The sequence below is a fragment of the Diadema antillarum genome, unplaced genomic scaffold (genome assembly GCF_040938485.1).
Source record: "Diadema antillarum isolate AM-2024a unplaced genomic scaffold, OU_Dant_1.0 scf00000152, whole genome shotgun sequence".
Classification (NCBI taxonomy): Eukaryota; Metazoa; Echinodermata; class Echinoidea; order Diadematoida; family Diadematidae; genus Diadema; species Diadema antillarum.
The window spans coordinates 900,475-923,716 of NW_027271041.1; the positions used below are offsets into that span (position 1 = coordinate 900,475).

Sequence of the window (23,242 nt, forward strand, 5' to 3'; positions counted from 1 at the left end):
AAAGATACAGTATGCTACTTACTCAAAGTATTCCTAGTGCACATCCCTCTTTCTATGATGGAATAGTCCACGTCATTTAAATTGTATACAGCGCTATTTTCAAAACGACGAATGAAGAGGTAAATAGCAATTATTTCACCTTTTATTCACTAATTACGTCTCCAATTACGTATTTGACCAATTATTTGCATTATTCTAACATTTCTAAATGGTAGGAGATAGAAATTAATTATAATTTTCGGTTAATGCACTCACTAGCAAGTTGAAAAGATGTCTGAGAATTGTTCCGTCATGACTTCTGCATGCATACGCACACAGCGCTGAGCTGAGTGAGTGTTGATGTCATGCATGTCACACGGCCACGGTCGGCGTCTGATTGGATGCCGTGGCCATGGGCGGCTGTAGCCTGGGGCATGGGGGATGTTTCACGAAGAATTTAAGTAAAACTTAAAATTTAAGATTGACTAAAAATTGTGGTATGCTGTGTGTGTCTTGTTGTCTCTACTTGTGCAGTGTGTGTGTTGTGTCTGTCAATGTTGCTCAACTTTGTAGAGAAGCACTCTGTGAGAGCACAGATCTAGCTAATTTAGCTTCACGAGGCAGCTAACAAAGTTTAATTTCCACCAAAAAGGACAATGATCTTGTCTACCAGATAGAGATCAGTGATTTCCACCCATACGTATGCATGCGCCATGCTAAAAATCGCCCGAATTCCCAATCTACAGAAGCCTTGTGAGTTTTGTTACATTATCAATTCTCAGCTGCGTGGCACATAGCGCGCCTCGCAGCGCGCAGACTGAAAGTCGCAGTTAGATCAGGCACTTCAATGTGCGTATGAAAACCTCAAAAATGCGCAGCTTGAACTCCCAAGCCAAGTTCATTGACCCTACTTGCCAACATATAGAAAATCCTTTATGAAATCCATAAAAGTTACCGGATCACTACCAAAATCATCTGTTCCTTGTAGAAAATACATTTGTATGTATCTTTCTCAACCTTTCCTGCAAGTTTCATCTAAATCCATTCCCAACTTTTTGAGTTATTTTGCACACGGACAAACAAACAAACGGTAATGAAAACATAACCGCCTCGGTTCTCCCTTGGCAGAGGTAATAAATAACAAAGGAATTATTCTGTAGTAAACATAGGGTCTAGACAATGACAATTTGAATTAAAGTGGATGGTGATTAGGCTAATAAAATTGAACAGAGAAACAAGTGGCATAGAACATCTACCATTGTAGCCTGTCTTGAATTTAAGTTTGACTTAAATTTTTTGTGAAACACCACCAGTTTAGAATCTAGAAGTTATACTGTCAGGCTCCCTAAATCAATTGGAGTATCGTGTGTATCATTTTGCATTTTCTTGGTCCTCTGACTATCTTGTCTTGCTGGAGATGCCCACAAAACAATCAACGGCGTCTGGTCGGTCTAACAATCAACATAATTGAAGATATAGCCCTAGTGATGCCCACGTAATTTAGACATTAATTTCTCTTTAATTGTAGGGTTTGAATAATGCATAATGGTAAATTTGTACGTAGGTGAGATCATGGTCGGCATTGAGATTAGAACATTTAACAACAACATGTGGCATATTGTTGTATGTAGCTGCAGCTACAATGTATGCAGAAAAACTCGCCACGATTACTGTCAAACTATTCATTGCTAAGTCAGATGCAGCAAGATAAGAACACAGTCTACACATGTAGAAATGAAACCTAATGATGTTTGCCTGTCAAAAGCAAGCATCGCGTCATGAAACGTCTCTAACAAAAATAACAGCATGATAATGCTGTCGTTCTTTTCCCTTTTTTTCTCTCTCTCTGTAGTGGTATATTTAGGTGTAGATGGTATCACAGTGTTTTTATCTTTGTGTGCATTTCTAGGTGTGTAAAGAGAAATATTGAACCAGATGGAGGGAAATACTGCAAGACAAGTTTCAGCTGCACATGCAGGTTTGTGATCTGATTACCATCTTTCTTGAATTGTCTTCTCTTTAATAGAAAAAGGCAAATTGCATCGCAGCTCTTCTAGCATTGTTGATTGTCCATTACAGTGTGTCTCAATGAAGAAGTCTCAATAGAGACATTCACGTTGTCACTGTATGTCTCAATGAAGAAGTCCCAATACATTGTAGAGACATTCACGTTGTCACTGCTTAATCCGTTCTCTGTCAATGAGTCAAACGTACACACATTTTGCATTCATGACCAAATGGACAGGAATTTTATGGGAGGCAGAGGGTTAAAAACTTATACAGCAAATTATGAGGTATTCCTGTTTAATCCACTGATAAGATTAAGATGCATGAAGACTTTATAACAGTGCATTGTGAATTAACATGATTTTAAAATTGGGATTGATACATTGTACACTTGTAGTTACGAACTCCCCTTCTGTCTGTTTTGTCCTAGATGATTTTGACCTTATCGAGAATGAGACCTTTGACTTCGATCTCTCATTGTCACCGCAAGAGAGGTATGTATATTGTGTGTCAGCAGTTTAGTCTCTTGATTTATCTTGATGTGTTTTCTTTGCTTGGCTCTTCTCTCTTTTCTGTTTGTCTCATTACCCCCCCCCCCCCCCCACCAAATGTAATTATGGTTCTGTTAGTAGTACAGGTTTGATGATTGCAATACTGCATCAAAGATAAATCTTGTTGCTCACAGAATACTTACAAATGTACTTTTATTATGTTTTTATGAATGTATGATTTAGAATTTGTTTCTTTTAAAAATGGCTTACCTTTCTTTCTTAAATCAAAAGAATGATACTCACTCATTTCTCAGTACAGGCTCTCTGTTTCCAAGTCAGATCTTTTGGCACTGAGATGACAATGTTCAGTTTTTCCACTCATCAGTGTTTTTCCATACCTGGAAAAAGTAGATCAATATTTTCATAGTGGCAGTGTGGTAACTATATACTGCTTATTTTGATGTACATGTCATTTGTACATTAGTGTCAAAGTTTCTTCCAAACAAAAGAAAGGGATTTTTGTAAGGGTGAGGAGTGTCTGATTATGTAAATTCTTGATTATTGCAAAATTTTGTTTTATTTATCTTTTTTTTTGGGGGGGGGGGGGGAACCTTTCAAGACCATAAGTTATTAGGCATATTCTGAAGCAAAGGCATTGGAGTGTCTGATCCCCAATTCTTTATAAATTTTTTTTTTTTAAATATATGACTTTTTTGTATGCTTTTGCAATATCGAAATATGTGTAAGTATGACATGCTGCACTTTTTATATTGATACTGTGCTTTCACCTGTCAGGCTTAAACTACATGTATGTTCACAACTTTTTGTTGCATGATGACATTGTGAATTAGATCATGTTTAATAGAAAAGCCATTGAAGCTGCCCAAATCTCTTTGACCTTTGACTGGCAACTAAACAGAATTGGTGTCATGTTTGTTTTGTTTTGTTTTTTCTTGTGATTTTTGCCACACCACAGCTATTTTGAGATATCACTCTGTAATGGCCTCTGTAACACTGAACCATATAATTAAGATTACTGCTATTCCCAGAAACTTTCCTTTCACCCACAAACCTGGCCAGCCACATGCTTCAGTGAATCACTGGAGTCTATACTTTTTTGGCCTTAAACCTGACCTAGTGTATATCACCTTCTAATCTTGAAAGCTGCATTTCACGATGTGTCTTGTACAGTCATCCAGGCCCTCAAAAACCAGATGCTGAGGACGACGTGTGTGAGGACGAGGAGGATGAAGTCTTCATGGGTCCTGTAGGCTTCAAGGAGCAATGTGTTGCCACTAACGCAGAGCTGGCCATTGCTGAGCGCAAGTCTGTGAGCCCTCCAAGTGCAGCACAGTTTGCGTTGATCTTCAAGGAAGCATGTTCTGTTGCCCTGGAGTTTGAGAAGATGTCCTCCAAGGCCAGTTCATCCTCCTCAGCACACAGCTCCTCCTCAGCACACAGCTCCTCCTCTGGCTCCGGCTCCTCGGAGGTGAAGGATGCAAGGGGGTCAAAGGCAGCCACGGATCTGAGCCGTGTGCAGGGGACTGACTGCAACGCCGAGCCCAGTGAGACTGAGAAGGGCCTTGCTCACAAAGAGGGGACATCAAACAAATCTGAATTGGAGCACTTTAAGAGGGAAGTGAAGCGTGACATACGTTGCCCGATGCGACGTGCGACATACACCATCAAGACCAATCAACCCAGCCCGTACCCAACCAAACCACCATCACCTATGAAAAGAGAGCCACAGAGGGAGATGCAGCCACCAAGCACAAAGCTGTTTCGGCCACACCCTCCCCAAACCCATGCCCCATCCAATGGGAGGGGCTCCATGCTCCCGATGAGCAGGCTACGCCGGCCCACAGCCCTCCCCAGGCCAGCCACGGGTGGTACTCAGAGTAATGGCAGCAGAAATCCAACCAGTCACACAAGTTCTGAGGGACCTGGATCACAGATCCCAGTCAGCCATGCTCACACATCTCCTGCCAAGAGACCGGTAAGTAATGCACATCAAGTTAGTATGATCTTTCAGTCTGCATTTTTTTTTGCTCTCATAATTCATATAAGAGACACATCATCATGGCATGCCACTACAACTATTCCATGTAGTTTTATCAAATCTTTTTTTATAAGAACAAATATGCAAATGGTGTTGCATTTTCAAATGCATTCAGTCTCAGTTTATACAGTGTGTCATACAGTGCAGAAGCCTAGCTTGAGAGCATCCTAAACACTTCCAGCCTGTACTGTCCCTTGCAGAACAGGGTCGGAAAGTGCACCTTGGCGGACTACCTCAAGACATAGTCCTGCCTCATCTCGAATGAGGCCATGTGCATACCATGCGTGGTTGTAGACCATACGTTATTGAGTTTGTAGACAGCTGATATCAATATTATGCAAATTTTTAGCTAGCGTAAGTTTATAGTATGTAGCATTTACAGAAGGAATGATTGCATGTTGGTCTATAATTAAAAATAGGATTTAACAGTAAACTTTGGTATGTATCAACACATGTTACAATGTCCTTTCAAGGATTTGAGGGCCTCCAAAATAATCTTTAATTATTCATTTCCTAAAGACCCAAAGAGAGTTCCCACAAATTAAAAAGAGGAGGACAAACACTCACAAAATATGTCACCGTGACACAGTACATCACAGTATGGTACTGTTCACTCTATTTCAAGACTGTTCACTCTGTTTCAAATTGACCACTCTCTTAGTGAATACTGAATCTCATGGGAAGAAGTTTCCGCATTGCATGTCATGGCCAAGCAAAGACATTCAACACCATGCTACTTCCTTTTGACTCTGTATGATAGTCTCTGTCTGACAATCGAGCCAGCTGTCTGTCCCGATGAACAGTGATGAGTGATTGTGAATTGACCGACCAGCATAACTTCTGAGTTTCACTATGTTCCAACAGTCTTGCTTGGTGCATAAGTTATGTTGAACTCCACGTCATGTTTTAGGGGTTGTCTACCATGTTGAAATTGCAGTCTTTCCTGAAATTATCAACCCTTTCATGTGTGTCCATTCTTTGTAGATTTATATCAATTGACCAAGTCTAGTCAACTGGTGAAAGTCTCTGAATGTTGTGCTGTCTTCATGTCATCAAAAAAAGTTTCTTTATACTGGAATTAAATAACTCACTTTGCTCTTTCTCTATTCATGTCACTTCTCATTTCAAGGCAAGTTCCAGGATGTCTGGTCTCAAGAAACCTGGATTCAGCAAGACGAGCAATGCTGGGACAAAGAACAATGCAGGTATGCAGTCAAAAACTGCACTCATACTTTAAGTATGGATAAAACATTGCTTTTCAGAGTAAGTTCTTGGTATGATATTTCATCAAGTAATTGGCATCTGCAGAAGACTTATCCCTAAAAAGACTGGGCTATTTTAGTAGCTCGAAAGACTGGGGGGGGGGGGGGGGGGGGGGGGGGGCCTAAAGAGCCCCCCCTTAAGATCTCGGCCGTGGATCGCGCAATCGCCGCGAAAATTTGCACAATGGTAGTGTGCGATGTAATCTACAAGATCGTATATTTAAATTTTCCAAAATAGTCTTCTTTTATTTCATTTTGATTAATTATGCTAATTTATGCGAGAAATCAGACTCTTTGATCTAAATCAGTAAATAAAGTTCCAAAAGTGCTAATTTTTGGTCTAATTATTCTTTGTGGCATTCTTAGCAAATGCACTTGAAAAAAAATTCGGTATCAAAATTAATTTCTTCTTCATTTTATTGTTTCATGAATTTCTTATGTATTTCTTTGTTTTTTCGACCTTTTGTTTTTGTTGGTTTTTTTAAACAAAATTTGTGGCATACACTTTTTGAAGCATAATACTCCTAAAACAAATTCATTTTAGCCATTGAGAGTAAAAATAAGCATATTTATATGAACCATGTGAAAAAAATCAATTTGCATTGACTTTGTGCACAAAATCACATTTTTGAGCCATTTTCGGCCTCACATGCATGTACAAAATGTTATATAACTTCAGAACCGTACCCCCCGGCATCACAAATTTGGTGTCAAAATGTGCGGGAAACTTGAAAGAAAAAAGTCATAGAGCATCGCGGCGAGAGCATTGCGTGTTGCAGAGTAATCGCGCGAAATGTCGAGGGGGGGCCTTTTAGGCCCCCCCCCCCCCCCCCCCGTCTTTTTAGGGTTAAAGCCCTGTATACCTGAACTGCTCTCAGCTTCCGTCTCAAAACTCACCAACTGCCCACAGCTGCTTTTGTGTGAGTATGTGTGAATGTTTGGATGTAGGCAGAGGTGCATGTAGAAATGTGTGTGTTTACCAGTACTTGCAAATTTCATACCATCCCTATATCACCCTACTTGCAGAGTTACTCTCCGAAATCCACAACCAATGTGCCTAGCCCCATGCGAATCTACTGTTGCAGAGTTGCAAGGCTCTGGCCTCTCTGCAGGTATGGTTGTCCACGATAGACTGATTTCTCCTCCTCCAATTAAAACATGCAGTTGCGTGCTGGTTCCTAAGAAAAGACTGATAAGATAGCGCAACTTTCTGAGGTGTGTCAGCATATTTAATCAAAACATGCCTTCCATGCCTGTTCCCTCTGATTCATTAACAAGCAAGACAGTGCGATGCAATTAGAGAACTTAGTTACTTATTTCATTTTTGGTGTTCCCTTGCGGCTGTAGCATGTACCATCACTGATGTCACTTAGATACTTATATGGATGTATTGTAATCAGATGCCAGACCCCTCTAACTGGTGTCCCAAATTTTAGAAATTGTCTTAATCAGTGTAATATGTTTTGTTTCTCAGAGAATGTTCAACCTAAGCCTGCCACCAATAAGCCCAGCGGTCTGAAAGCACCAGGCAAAAAGCTGAGTTTGATGAAACCCTCAGTTATCAGTCGGCCAGGCCAGAGGAATGGGGCTGCCCACTCGTCTCAGACTGCGGGCGGAGCGGGAGTTAGCAAGCTGCAGCCCATGAGAGCAACCATGTCATTTGGAGCAGGTGCATCAGCAGCAGTAGCAGCTGCTCCAAGCAGGGGTAAAGACCCCAAGAAGACTACACCCCCATCCCAGATTTCAGCAAACACTGGTATGTTGCGCAAGGATTTACAAGTTCAAAGGACTCATGATGACCAGATACTTCTGCATGTTGCTCAAAGTCACCTCAAGACTTTTAGTGACATTTGCTGACCAAACTACAACAAGCACTTATCAGTATTTGAATCAGGTTGATATGTTGCAAAGTGGCTTGATTAATTTCAGTGTTTTCTTGTTTTGAAGAAAACAAGATTTGAGGTGGTGACATCATATTTCAAGGCACCTGCTGTGAATTACCATGCTTTTTCATCAGTTCAATTCATTCCGCCAAGCTTGTCCTAAGTTCTAAAACTAGCCTACTCAGGTATAACAGTGTGCCTTGGTCCAGCAGGATGGCCACAATTAATAATGAAGGTAAATTTCCATTTTGAATTTGATTAGTAATTTCAGCTGACGACTAATGTTTCAAATAGTATCTTGCACCCTTTTATGGATGGAAACTGCTATGCAAATAGTTTGTGTAGCAATGGTATGAAAATGCATTGCAAATTGTGATGCACTACCGTGATAGTTATTCCCTGGGCCATGGTGATACAAATGGGACTAGGGAGATTAGGTAAACTTCATTCACAGGCAGTTAGCTTCCAGATGTCTCTGCCAAACAGCAAAGAAAATGTAGCCAGGGTTGACATGTGACCAATACCACTGTTTTGTGGAAACCTGAAACTTTAAATCAGTATTCCATGACTTTCTTGCTTGATATCTCCGTATTATGAAATTTTGATGTGGCTATTTTTAGAGGTCAACTTAGAAACAGAGTGGCACTTCACTGCGACATATATGAAAGCATTTTGTGCGTTTAAAGTGCTTTTAAAATCTGATAAATGGTACACCATGAACATAAATCTTATCTCATATATGCTATTAAACTTTCTGGTTTTCTTTTCATCTTTCATTTTTACTCTGTTGATTTCCTGCAGTAAAAAAAAATGATCTTTTTATCCTTCAACCACCCATTAGGTAAGAGAAAACTTGCCACGCCCCATGCAGTGACACCCCGTGCAGCCACGCCATGTACCCCTGTATGTCAGGAGAAAAAGGTTGTCCCCAAGAGATTGCTCTCCAGTGGTTCCACTGCCCCTGCGACCCCAAAGAGAGGTGCAGTCACACCAAGGTAAGAAACCAAGGTGCCCACATAATGCACCACTGTGTAATTGTCCTACCACATTCTTGTTTGTTTGTTTGTTTGTTTGTTTGTTTGTTTTTGTTTTGTTTTTTTTGTGAAATAAGTCATACTTTTGAACTCAGGGTTATCTTTGGCAGGACCAGCCCTGATGAAAGGCCAAGATTCACCCATGCCTGAAAATGTCCTATAATGTGCTATGTACACAATACACTATCATGAGCACTTTCACCCTTTATCAGACCTCCCAACCACTCTGAATTTGGAGGAAAGAATCTGAATTTTGACCATTCTCAGCTCTTGTTTCAATAGGAGCTTCCTATTTTTCTTGATAATTTTACTACGCACTCCTATGGGAAGTGCACTTTCTTTCCTAGTGAGTGGAGAAATCATTATTTTTCAGTCAGATAAGGTTGGGAGGTCTGCTTTATGCATCCTTGCACTTAGCTTTCAATTTGCCAAGCTTTATCGTCGGCATTCACTAAACCCTCCAAACTTAACCTAGTTTTGTAAAGTTGGCAAGCCCACTCGGGGGTGGCAGTGTGCCTTGGTCCAACAGGAAGGCCACGAGGACACATTAGGGATTATGGGGATTAGTTAATCTCTATTCACTGACCGTTAAGAGTTCAACCATCTGTGCCAAGTCATGAAGAAAGCACAACAAGGGTTAACATACATCACTGAGATCCTACTCTTTTGAAAGAGGTCATGAACTCAAAAGTCAGCTGGCATTACTACAGTGATAAACCTACTAGAGTAAGTCTACAGAATACCACGTATCGGAAAAAATGTCTCCCACGTGCATTGCTTTTTGCAATTCCTCTCTTTTCATTTGGAGGGCTTCTATTTCTCAAATGTTGATTAGGCCATAGTGTAAAATTCCCAAGTTAAGATCCATGCAAATTGTAATATTTGTTGCTGCAAAATTTGCAATAATTTGCATATCATGCATTCCATGGGTCATGTGACATAAACATCAGAATGATTTACTAAATCTTTTCCGTGCCGACATTTCCACCAGTGAGTGTTTAACATTGACCTACTGTACTACTATGAGGGTGGTCATGATTTGTTATTGCAGAATCATGTTCAGACACATGCGAAACTTACATCTAATTTTTTAATGAAATAGTAGGCTTAATTGCTTGTGTTCTGGCATAACTAGGCTGTGACTATCTATGAAGTGCGGAACATGCAAAATTCCTCTCTTTTCATTGTTAAACTTTTTGTCAGACCACGCAGATTCATATAAAATATTCATATGAAATGCAGAACGTGCAAAATTCTTCTCTCTTCATTGTTTAACTTTTTTGTCAAACCACACAAATTCATTGAAAAAAAAAGAAAATCTCTACTTTCACATTGATAATTCTCCTTGTTTTGTATCATCAGGAGATCCACCTCCAGTATTCCGAGGCCCTCTACACCTGTCCAAGCCTCCAAGCCCCACACCCGACACTCCAGTATTACAACTCCACTGAGTGCCGCCAGACCTGCATCGGCTCGACGCATGTCTGCTATCCCCACCCCAGGCAGGCGGCCAGATAGTTCCCTCAAAAGACGTGGAAGTACCAGTAAGATCGGATCCAGTGTTCCCAGGTGAGCACAAATGCAGTGGCACAGAACAATAATGCAGAAAAAATTCTTTATCCAGCTAACTGTGTAAAGTATAGCTTGCAATGCTCATTGATCCATTTTTGCCAATGATTGCAAGGGTAAGTGCCTGATACATTAGCGGTGCAAGTGCCAAGACAGTGGTTTGATTTCACATCCTTGTGATCTAACAACATGGAAATCAGAAAAAATATAATCAAAGCTAATGGCTTTTATGATCATGTGGCACCTGCACAAGATTTAGAGGAAATACAGATGACTCTGCTGCCAAGATCTCAACAATCCATGTTTGAAATTGAAGTCACTCTGTGTGAGAAGATCCAACATATATGGCTACAGTATTTAACATGTTGGCCTAAATATGATTGCTCTGTTCTTTTTGTTCTTATCTTTTATTTCTTTTAGGCCTGCTTCAGCTCAGCCAGTTCTGGGTGAAAATCTCATGATTTCACCCCTCCAACTAAGCCCTCTGATGTCCCCGCCCCAGTTCCAGCTCTCCCCAGAACCCGCCGAGGGGGTCACCAAGGAGACGACACAGACATCAGCCCCTCCTACACAATCAACCTCACCAGAATGCACCATGGCTACAACCAAGACCCCGACTCCAGCCAATGTCTTGAGGTCAAGGACTAATGTCCAGGAGTCTGAGACAAAGACTAACCCTGTGAAACCCACAACACCTCGTGATGCACCAGCAGTTGGACTTGTAAGCCTAACTTTTTAACTCATTAGCATTGGTGAAATATATATTATGTTTCCTCTTCTCTTTGGAGGGGGGGGGGGGGATACTAGAGATAGGGTTATCTCCATTTCCCTTCACCCGAAGAGTACCAGTTTAACTGCTTTCTTTTATGCTGAGATTTTGTAGGATTTTGAATTCACAGACTTGCCTATCAGGGAATTAAAGACCCAGTACTGTGGGAATTCATGGTAGGCCCGATCTATTCTCTGCCCACCAGGATACATTTTAAAACCACGAATAGATTGATCAGCGAATACTGTAGAAGTGGAAATTTTCGCGGTGTTGAAATTTTCGCGCATTTCGCGCAACCCGAAACTAGCACGAAAATAAAAGCACGCGAATATTTCTGCATGCCATATGTTCCAGTAGTTGATGTCTTGATTCCGCGGTATTAAAAACACGCAAAACTCTTCTTACCCCGCTGAGCGTGAAAAATTAGTCACGCGAAAATATCCACTTTTACAATATGTGCATTGAAGCATACGCTCATCAGTAATGGTTGACTCCAGTCAAGGTTCTTCATCTGTGTGTACTTACACAGAAATAAGTGATAAAGCTGTACTCAATTCATTACAGGGATTCTTGAATATATCTGAGCTGGGCAAGCATTCCCACTTCATGGTATTCCACGATCCCTGGGGCCCGTTGCATAAAAGTTACTATTATGGTAACTTTGCCATCCAATGGTAACTTCCATGGAATTCTTGATTTTGATTGGCTGTTGAGTATTGTTGCTATGGTAGTTACCATTGGATGGCAAAGTTGCAACAATAGTAACTTTTATGCAACAGGCCCCTGGTCTGTGAGTTATTTACATCTTCAAAGTGATGACCTGTGTGTGTATTAAAAATTGTATAATGATACAGGTGAGTGCCTGTGTTTAAAATCGTTCATAGGACTCTTCAGCTACATTTTCCAATCATATGACCATGTTGTTCATCGATTGCTGAATGTTTAAAGACTTCATTCAATTAAGAAAGAAATTTGTAAATTTCCAATCTAACTCAGATGCAAAATGAATTTTGAACAAAAGTGTCTCAATTATCTTAAACCTCTTCAAGGAAACCTTTTCTCACAAAAACTTCAGTAAAAGGTATACTGAATGTCAGCAATACCTCTCAATGTGCTATTGGATAGAATTAGGTTCTCCTATTAATATGTAAATTTCACGTTTGAAAAGCCAATGATGACCGCAACCGGACTGTCCAATGTTAAGTGATGACGTGTAAGCTTGTGTAAACATTCCATGTTTCTATTTGCTAATCTTTATTCCTATGACCTTGAGTTTGATTATCCTTGCTCTTTACCTGGCATCCATTTAGCAAGCAATTAATGCCACTTTTATTTACCATTTTTCTGCAGCTTGTAGATTTCAGCAGTGCCACACCTAAGGAGAAGACGGTGAGTTTTGAATGCAGAAAATGTTGCTCAAGTTGATGCTTGATTAACATAGCAATATTTGTCAAAATATCACTGAATTTTCTTGAAATAACTTCATACGTGATATATGCACACATTTATCCAGTCGGATTAGGTAAGCCGAGTAGAGTTCATTGTGACAGGCAGATGCCCTTACAGTGCTGTTACTTGGCGATGATTTGGCTTCTCAATCAAGAAAGAAGGCCTATTGGTTTGTGCCATGTTACAATTAAACAGTGACAGATGAATGATATGAGTTAATGCAATTCAGAGGCTATGACATACTCTAGGATAAATATGCAGGGTATAGATGCTGTTGAGACATACAAAGCCTCAATCTAACATGAAATAGTTTCTATAAATGATTACATCCTTGAATTATTTCTTCAGTGTATGTTTGCTATAATATAATTTCTTAAGTTTAATTATATTTTGGAGTGATGATATCTCAGTTTATCCCAACTTTTATCATGTAGTGCCTTCTTTTTCACCTATTGTCAGAGTTTAAGAGGCATGTTAAATGATGGTGCCCTAGTGTGAAAGATCAGAATACACACTTTTTAGAGCTGACTTGTTTTTGGGGTAGACATTGACTATGACACTTTCTTACACGTGTGAAGAATGTGTAATGGAGAAAGTGGTGAATCTCATTTGGGGTACACATTGTGAAAGTTGCTCAACACTACGGGACTATGTATAACGAAAGTGGCCCCACGTGTAAGAAAGGTGTGTAGACCCAGAACCTTGGTATGCAGGATGCCACTCACTCTCCACATTCCATTTCTCTTGTTCAGGGCGTGAAGAGGCCGCAGCAGCTGGCCGAGACCGCTGACAAGGAGAATCTGATCACCTTCTGAGAGAAGGGGCCGGACTTTGTCGCCCCTGACTACCAGCTCACGCAAGACTGGTACATCATTGCCTCTTTTCTGTATCATTCCAAACACTCTCCTTCCCTACCGCTCTGAAGAAGGTATTACTCACCACTCTGGGGGATTGTGCTTTTGCGCTGATGTGTGAATTCTGTCACCAGAGTGCATCCATAGACTGGTATCATATCTTGTGACATTGTAGTTACAATGTGATGTGTTCGTCACCAGTTAAGAATTGGGCACCAGAGTCTATTAGCTCAATGGTAGAAGCCTTTTTTTGCAATGTTGTAAAGTTTCACCAAATTTCATCTCAAGATGGTATTTGATGTTAAAATGACATGTATGAATGTCATCTCAAACCCAACCATCAAGTAATATGAAATGAATGTGTTTCTTGTCCTGTCTTCTTTGAAAGGCTCTAAGCAGCCTTATACTCCCACCCCACCCCTCTTTAAAGATAAGAAGGTATAATATTATTAGGTAGAATTTACACCACCTCTATATGCATTTAATAGACATGATAACATGTCAAAGATCTGCCTTAGATTTTAGTTACTACACCTCCCCATCTCCCCTCCCCCCCCCCCCCATGATGCTTTTGCTAATGAGAACAGCTGCTTCAGTAGCTCTACTGTTTCTCAGCTAGTGACGTATCACTAATCCTATTGTTGTTGCTGTGCAGTTGCATAACACTAACAGCTTAGACAAGTGAAGAAATGTTCAGTACAGTTTACACATTGGATTCTTAGGAAGAGAATGAAAACAGACCAAAGTGTGATGGGACAAAATTATGCTGTCCTCTCTCCTTCTCCCAAACTACATTTCTGCCAACTCCTCTTGGCGAGGATAAAGCTATTCCTTGGTAACATTCTACCAGGCAATAGTCAATAGATGTAGAATTGTATGATTAATATGATATGAAAATATTTATCTATGATGAGTATTGGTTCAACCTAACACGTATGCTCTTGTAGTCCTTTTTGATAGATGAATATCATTGGATAAGTCATTGTAAAGTCATATCATTCATGTTATCTATTCCATATATGGTTTGTAATGAGTAACACCGACTAGCTAAAACCCCTATTATGTGATCTAATATATTACATACATTATTCCTTGATGATTCATGATATTGATACTAAATCACACATTTTTATTCCTATTCACTATATCATTGTACCTAAGATGTTGGTTGTTGGGGTTTTTTTTTGTCAGACTGAAGCTTAAACTGTGTAGTATTATTTAAAGAATGAATCTTTATTTTTACATTTTTTTTCTTTTTTAAAGAAGTGTGCAGTCACCCATTTGTTTGCTTAAACTTGTTTTCATTTGAGAATAGTAGATTCTGGTATGACCCAAAGCAAAAATCAGGAATAGTATGTCTTTGTACAAGGGGGACAACCGGGTGAATGTAACTTAGGTTTAACATTGACTATGTTCATTGTAGATAATTGAAAGTAGTAATATTGTTCCACTCAAGTTCGTTTACTGCAGTAACTACACCTGGGGAATTATCAAAGGTATACATACGTGTTTATGTGCTCATGTGAATAATTGAGCCTGAGGAATAGGATAGACCGGTGGAGCTACATTTCTGTTTCCTGATTAAAACTCATGAAAGCTGAAGATGTGCTCATGCCTTCTGTTTGCCAGTTTGTGATGACAAGGCTGGCTTGATCCACTTGATTTTTGCAGTGCTGTATAAAGAGAGTCTGAACAACTGCTAAATTGGATGCCATGTCGTAACCCGCCACATTACCTGTTAGAGAGTTAGTGTGTACGCTCAGGCATCATAATGAAAGTGAGCCAAATAAAGGGTAGTGAGCGATGGGCATTGCGTACGAGTGCGCTTTCGTAACAACATGGCTCCACAAAGATCACGGGACCAGTTTTGACCAATTGCAGACTTGGAAAACTCATAAGCCAAAAAACGACTTGGCCAAACTCTATTTATATTCGGCGCTGGATTTGTGCATATTTGATGCAACTGAATCACTGCCATGTAAATGGAGACAGCACAGCCACAGACACAGATCATAAGCTAACATCAAAGATGTGTATGATTTATTACTTTGCAATCTGAGTATAGGGATATCATGTAGCAGAATGCCTCTAGGAATTCCTTTCTGACTGAGCTTGTGCGTTAACTGAAGAACAACTTAAAAGTATGTTAACTTCATGATGGCTGTGGCTGCTATGTGAAAGGTCTGATGAGTTCAGGCATATGGCACAGTGAAACTTACAGGCAGTTAAGTAGGTGGTCTATGGACCTGGGAAAGGATGACTTAGTTTTTCTTAAAGTTTTCATGAAGTACAATTCTTCAACAAGAAACCAGTGAGGAGATATTTAGGTGAGTAATTTTAGTGCATTTACTGAGCTAAGAATTAGACAATCAAGATTCAACATCATATCTGTACAAAATATAACTTATCATATATACCCTCTCAATTACTAACCTGTCCGCATTTCTGTTTTGATGTATATGCAGTATGCTGGACATTTTGTAATTGCATTCTTGATTTATATAAGCTACAATGTATACAGAGGATGTAGAATACTCCAGAGATGTGATGATCTACATCTCAAGCGCAAATTTAGGTCTGTTCTGCTTTAAATTCAAAGGGGATTGCATTGACCCAAATCCATGCTGGAGTTTAATGCATTTGATTTTTTTTTTTTTTTTAAATTTCAGTGCAAGCACGATAGATATTGTGTAAAGGGGAGTATACTAGTACATGTCTGCCTGGTTGAAACGAGTCTTGAGAGGAATTGTGTGGTCTGTTGGCTCGCATGTCGTTTCACATTCCTATCCGATGTTGTGGGTGTGCACTTTTGTCCTGGGGCCAAACATGCTCTCACATCAACAGGTACAATGCATATACCATGGGCCAGTTTACTTTAGGGGTCCCCTGTCATCGCATAACACACGCTGTGCAGGTTCACACTTTTGCGTCAGCAGCTGACACTCGGAGTGGAGCCGTGCATAGCGACGTTGCAATCAGAAAGACCTTCTGTTGTGATCATCTGTGTGCCCACACTGCGGCAGGCTCTAGAGATTGCAATTGAATGGACTAAAAGATCACCCCAATACCAGCACATCAGTAAGAGTCTATGTCCTGTATAACAGTGCAGATCATTTTAGATCTTTGGGTAGTAAGAAACAAGGCATTTTGCACAAAAGCTTTTGTAGGGGTCAGGAGAACATTTTTGTAAGTTTACTCTGTTTTGTTCAAGGTGTTATTACAGCTGCATTTGAAAAGCGCTATACCTCAATTCTATTTCATTTCTGTATGTACGTAATACTGATCCCAGATAAAGGAATACTCTGAATAATTTGTTTGGGGCAACTCCCTTAGGCCTCCCTGCTGTGTACATCAGTGGTTAGTAGGAGACTACAGAGAAGTTGCACGAATAAATCAGTTTGGTGTACAAGCAAGTGAGTATTTTGAATTACCCAATGAAAACTTGTATGAAACATGATATACACTTATAATGAAGTCAACTTTGTGCATCACTTCTCACAACAGAATGCATCACACATTTTCCATTGTCTTTATCACTAAGCTTCTAGACAGAAATATCTGTTCTAATGAATATCATATGCATATATTATTTCTCTTATGCCAAAGAGCTCTCTGGCAATACATCCTGATGGAAAAGAAGACCTGTTTATAATTGAATCACCTACACCCCCCAAGAGTGTAAAGTACCTTTCCAATCAATTGCTGTTTAACATAATCTTTCATCTTGCAGGACATCACATTATGTACATAAACTGCTGGTTATTGTTTTGTTAGATATGATGTGTGGTATGAAATTTTCGTTGTAAATTTTATAATTTGTTTTGTTTGCCAAAAAATGCCCCTCCTACTGAGGCCCATTTGAAGATTCAGGTGATTCTGTACTTGGCATGATGTACAGTTCCACCATGATTTAGGTCATGAGTAATTTGCAAACGTTGCATCCATCATACCTGGTTACATTCGGAGTTCGCATCTTGGAAGCAGTGCCATGCAAAAGAAGTGGTGTCCATGCGATGTGGAAGGGCAGTAGTGTGAACTCACCCTCCTTAGTTGTACCTCATTTGCTGCATCCCCCATCTCCTGCCCCCCATTGCTCAGCTGGACTCCAGCATTCCAACGGAATGCCAAGCCCACTCCAAGCCAGACTGCCAGCCAAATGCTGTCAGTGTAATTAGCCATAACTCACCAGGCACTGATCGCCCTTCGTGGGATTGTAGGAGAGGGTGGGTCAGGTTGGAAAAGGATGAGAGGGGTAAGTTAGGTTTGGGGGGGGGGGGGGTGGGTGGGCATTCCTGGGCATGAAGCTGATGAGGGGGTATATGAGAGGGTACTGCTGGTACACCAGATGTTCGGCATTGGGGAGGTAGAGGGGAGGGGAAAGGAAAGAGTGGTAAGTGGAGGGCGCATATTAACTCCTAACAACATTATTTTCCAGAGGGGCACCTCAGAGGCCTGAAAGGGATTTTAAAACATTCTTGTAAGCCCTATACCATCACTACGCATGTGCTATACCATAGATTCATTCATGTACGCTGCATCCCATGCTCTTGTATCTAGGTTGTAAAGGAAGGTATTCCCATGCATTTGCACCTGCTCCTCTGGAAATGAGGGTGAAGTGAGGAAAGAAAAAGTGATAACAGGAGGAAGAAATGAATTGAACCAAGTAAAGTGATGTAGGGCTAACATATTTTGCGTAATGATGACAAGCACGTTTCAAGCTTCACATTCCAGAAACATGTTTTGAGGCAAAAGAGATGGTCATGTGGTTTTAATACACCTATATTTTAACACAAATCAGTGTAATTAAAAGAAAACCTTTTCAGTTGAGCAGCTGTATCATTTCTGCATTTCATAGTACATGTGAACTTGTTTGCCAGTTATGTATGTCCGTAATATATAATATACACTATGAGAATACATACATTCTGTATAATGTGTGTGCTTATGTGCGAGTACATGTACACTGAATTTCAATGCGGTACCACAAAGCACAGGGAATTATTGCCCTTTATAGATAACTTGTAACTTGCAATCATTCAAGTTATTCAGCCACATGCCTTCTTACTGGAAAGAGAATAGTTGATTTTATCATCATCTGCCCTAGCTCCATCCCTCCTAATGAGCTTGCATCGGATGATTAATTTTACTCCTCATTCTCCAAGTACTTGGCATGTTGACTCACCCTCTCCCCCCTCAAGATCCTTTCACCGTCCATTAAATGTCATACATCTCGCTCTCTCGCTTTCTCTTGCTATGCTTTTACAATGGTCTGGAATGCCGTGTATAGCATGTGTTGTGCACGAAGGAGCAGAGCTAGTGCTACTATAAGGCATGTGTGATGTCTTTGACTGCAAACATAACGTTGCTGGGGTGACAAGACCGTGTATCTCAAATTTTGGTGAAAACGGATTTATTGGATTAATGGTCAGATAATCAGTTAAGTGATATCCTACCAATAGCTGTCTGACCCCAAGAACAAAGCCACCACGGCATGCAAAGGAAAGGCCATCCCATTTGATATAGTGCTTTGGCTGCGATGTTTTTTGCTCTCCTGGACATTTGACATTTTGTAGATACAAAATCTTGTCACCCCAGTGACGATTAAACTTTGTGCTCATACTACTAGTAAACTTTAATGTCATTTTCTGCCCACTGCTTTGTGCTCTGCGTTTGATATGATTTGTCAAGATTTTGTTTCACTTACAGTATGACGTGGGCAAATACTGTATGAAGGCATTTATTTTACATGTTATTTACTGAACTCATATGTATTATTTTGCATATTTTGGAGTGTCTCTCATCTTGTGCATGTTTGCTGGAATTTACAATGTAAGTGTTACATAACAAGCATCTACCACTACAAAGAAAGGAATGAATTGAGACTTTGTATGGCATATGTACTTGTATAGAGATGCAGATGTGCTCTAGGTTGCAAGTTTTAGGTGTGTGGAGATGTATGCATTAATCCTGATAGATGTGATACAGAGACTCCAACTCTCCCGTTTTTGACGGGAGATCTCCCGTCGAAAACCCATTTTTGCAAAATCTCCCGTTCTCCCGCTTGAGATTCAATTTCTCCCACTCTGGCTCTGCGTCTCCCGTTGGAAAGGATTTCTTACTTATTGCTATTGTATGTTGAAAAAATAAGCCTTAGGTAGCACCAGAGAGCATCTAGAACCCTATATAGGAACTTGTGGCGCTTCGCACACATCAACTTGAAGTCTCCCGTTTGCCAGGGGTTTCAGGCGGGAGAATCTCCAGATCAGAAGGTGCTTTGGGTTGGAGTTTCTGGTGATATCCAGTGCACTGTTTTCTCACTCTTTCTCCTGATATCTCTCTTTTGTCAGAAGCATGGCATTATATAGAGACAATGTTTGATCAAACAAAATGTCTAACATGAAATCATGAAACAGAAAGAGGCAATTTACTAATTGTGAGCTATTGTTTCATTGTACCGGTAATCATATCTGTTAGGGAAAAAGAGTTCTATTTTCAGTGAAAGTTAATTTTGATGAGCGTATCAGTAGATTACACATGATTATCACCTAACTTGTCACTGCAAAAAACATGAAATCATTAATTTGTTCTTTCACTTCTCTTTTCTTAGCCAAGGGGCAGTTTAGGGTATGGTCACACCTGTACAGTCAACCTTGCTTAAGCCAACCTGGCATAAGTAAGTCAAACAATCGTGCAAGTTGAAAGGTCTTTTCAAGTCTTCTTCTCTTTATATTCTGTTGATTTTAACCCTTCATTTGTTGAATTTTCTCAGTCAAAGCTATTTCTTCAGTCTATTCGCAGATTCAACTTACGTAAGGTTCACTGTGCATGTTATTGTATTATCCAACTCTCCCTGTCAGTATTAATCACTAATGAGACCATGTCAATAATGATCAGATATTCATCATCATGGAGAGAAAAAAAAAATAATAATAATAATTTTTGGGGTGGGGTGGGGAGGGGGTTCCAAAAGCCAAGAAGAATGCAGCTTCATGGAGACATGTCTGTAACACATGACAGACACCAAGAATTCAATGTAATGTCATGTAGGTTGATTATTCATGTGATGTATATATGTATGATTGTACATCTTGAGGAAAGCATATGTGTAAACTTATTTACTACATTATGTGCGAATTGAAATTGCAACATGAGATAATTGCTGATTTATGTACATCCTGTATTAGACATTGAAGAAATATATTGTGGCATTATTTGATTGTCACATGTAATGAAGACCATGTCGATAGATGTCTATATTGGAATGTTGTGTGTGCTCTCCACTTTATTAAAATGATAAAAAGCATGCAATTCTAAGAGGAATTCAGATTTTATTAGATGAAAATCAGTTTTGTAGTGGCTGAGATATCCAAAAAAAAAACAAAGTAAAACAAAGTGATCCTAATAAAAGGTGGGTCCCACCTTTTATTAGGATCGTTTTGTTTGGGATATCTCAGCCATTTCAAACCCAAATTTCATCAAATACACTTTACATTCATTTTAGAATTGTATGCTCTTTCATATTTTATATTAGGTTTCTCATTTCCTCAAAACAATCATCATTTTTTTTGAAAAAATGTTGGAAACCTGAAGCCCCATCTCAACCGAAACCGTACCATCCCTTTAAATGTCATTTCAGACATTTTAAACTGAGTCCATCGTCAACATGATCAGATAGAGCAAAAAGAAATCTTTCCAGTGATACTTTACTTGTTGCATAAAAATGAATATTTTTGAAGTAATGATAGCAAATATTTCACATTTTCTTATTATTTTACTTGGTTGTTGTTTTGTTTTTGTTTGACAAGTTTAATCTCAAATATCTAAACTTGCCGAGAATGGATTTATGCAATTAAACTCTTCATTTTCTCTGTCCGTTTGCAAATAGTTTGGAACTAGTGCAACATCAGTTGTAAAGAACTATTCATCCAATTATGTGTACCCCTAACAACACAATTCCTTCAGAATGGCATTGACATTTCATGCAGTATTTTTATTATAAATGCTGGAGAGGGCATCTTGACAGAGCTAAGGGTACTGTTTACCATTAGGAGCAGTGATTTTTACAAAATGTTCAAGTAATAGCTTTTGATGCATATGGATATGTGTATGTTAGTTGTATCACAAAACATCCTACCATATAAAGATTTTGCAATAAAGCGTAACATATATGGAGATATCACTATTTTTCTCAATAAACCTTTACTGTAGAATAGATATTATTCTAGATATAATTTCATTATAACTATTGTTCACATTTTGTATATTTTACATTACTTAACATTGATTAATGATTATACTGATTAACTTTTTTACTTAGGTTGTTTCTATTCCTAACTCACATTTAAGAATTATTTTGAAGCACTAAAGCTGGGTTTTTGTTTCATCTGCAAATGCTATATAATACCTTTAAGTATGCAGGTTATCTGGCACTGGGTGGCTAATCGCCAGTGTGGTTGAGATGGGTGTGGGAGATGCATGCCATCATATTAGAACAGATTGTCTATGTAAATATGCATTGAACTAAGTACTGGTACATGCTGAAGGATGAGATTAGGTAAGGCAGCTGTGCAAGTTGCCCTGGTATGCATTGGTATGGTGTTCAAACTGAAACTTTTCAGTGTGCATGAGTATGCCGATGAGTTCTTTCTTTCTCTGTCTTTCTGTTTGGTGTTGTATGGTGTTATTATTATTTTTTTTTAGTGCAGTTTTGATTTGTTTTGGTATGAATGTCCTCGTGCATATTGTGAGTGTGTGTGGTTGTATAGTCTACTCGTATACGACTGTGTAGGTCCAACATTGGTGTGTATGGGTGTGTGTACATGTATAACTCTTGATCCAGTTTTAGGGAGACAGCATATGGGACATGTATACTAAGCATTGTCATCAGTAAAGCATGGATTGAATGGGATGAAATATAGTTGAAAACGTTAAATGTATTACATGTATTTGCCATTTGCAGATGAAACAAAAACCCAGCTTTAGTGATTCAAATATTCTGAAATGTGAGTTAGGGATAGAAACAATCAATGTAAAACTGATAATCAGTATAATCAATGTTAAGTATTGTTAAATATACAAAATGTGAACGATATTGATAATAAAATTGTTTCTAGAATAAACCATTTACAGTTTTGGTTTATTGAGAAAAGTAGTGAAATCTCCTTATATTTTAAGCTTTTTTGCGAATTTTTAATATGGTAGGATTTTTGTGATACAACTGATTTGTTATAATATGCATCAGATATAGATAGAGAATTATATATATATATATATATATATATATATATATATATATATACTTTCCCTTGTTAATCAAGGCAATGATACATGAGGGGCTGAATCGTCCATATTTCTAGAAGTGGCCATTCTGTTCGAGACCCCTGTCCTTTCCAATCTTCAAATGTTGTGCTTTCAGTGGTTACTGCAAATGACTCCATCAACAATTTCAGTCAAGAAATCAACTTGCCTCTAAGTCATGTGAGAGAAAAAGAAATAACCCTATGGATTCAACATTCCCTTCTATTTCTTCTTCTTCTTCTTCTTCTTCTTCTTCTTCTTCTTCTTCTTCTTCTTCTTCTTCTTCTTCTTCTTGGTAGTGTTCAAAGTTTCAACCTTATTTCTTGTCCTTTGAATGGATGAAGAAGCCATCGCTGTCGCCTCGTGTACAAGGAAAATCCAACGATCAATGACTTCCCACAGCTGAGTCTTGATTTAAGGCAAAAAACGAGGGGGGGGGGGGAGGGGAACACCTTCCCCTCCCAATCATACTAGAAAATTAACATCTAACGAGTTGTCTCGGTACAGTAGTAAATTCAACTGTAGTATCGGAACAGCGGAGCAAAGCACAGCTTTTGGCTGGCGAGCAATTTTAGGACACTTGGAGAGC

The 23,242-nt window shown here is 39.3% G+C and overlaps 1 protein-coding gene across 1 annotated transcript; it reads left to right on the forward strand.

Moving 5' to 3' along the window:
* The first annotated feature begins 105 nt into the window (after positions 1-105).
* LOC139721943 (uncharacterized) lies at positions 106-13,317 on the forward strand. Its single transcript, XM_071633267.1, has 11 exons — positions 106-119; positions 1,889-1,957; positions 2,417-2,480; positions 3,669-4,473; positions 5,666-5,741; positions 7,273-7,554; positions 8,523-8,676; positions 10,078-10,284; positions 10,705-11,005; positions 12,404-12,442; positions 13,255-13,317. Exons 2-11 carry the CDS (start codon positions 1,915-1,917, stop codon positions 13,315-13,317), a joined length of 2,034 nt encoding a protein of 677 aa, XP_071489368.1. The 5' UTR covers positions 106-119; positions 1,889-1,914.
* The last annotated feature ends 9,925 nt before the right edge of the window (positions 13,318-23,242 follow it).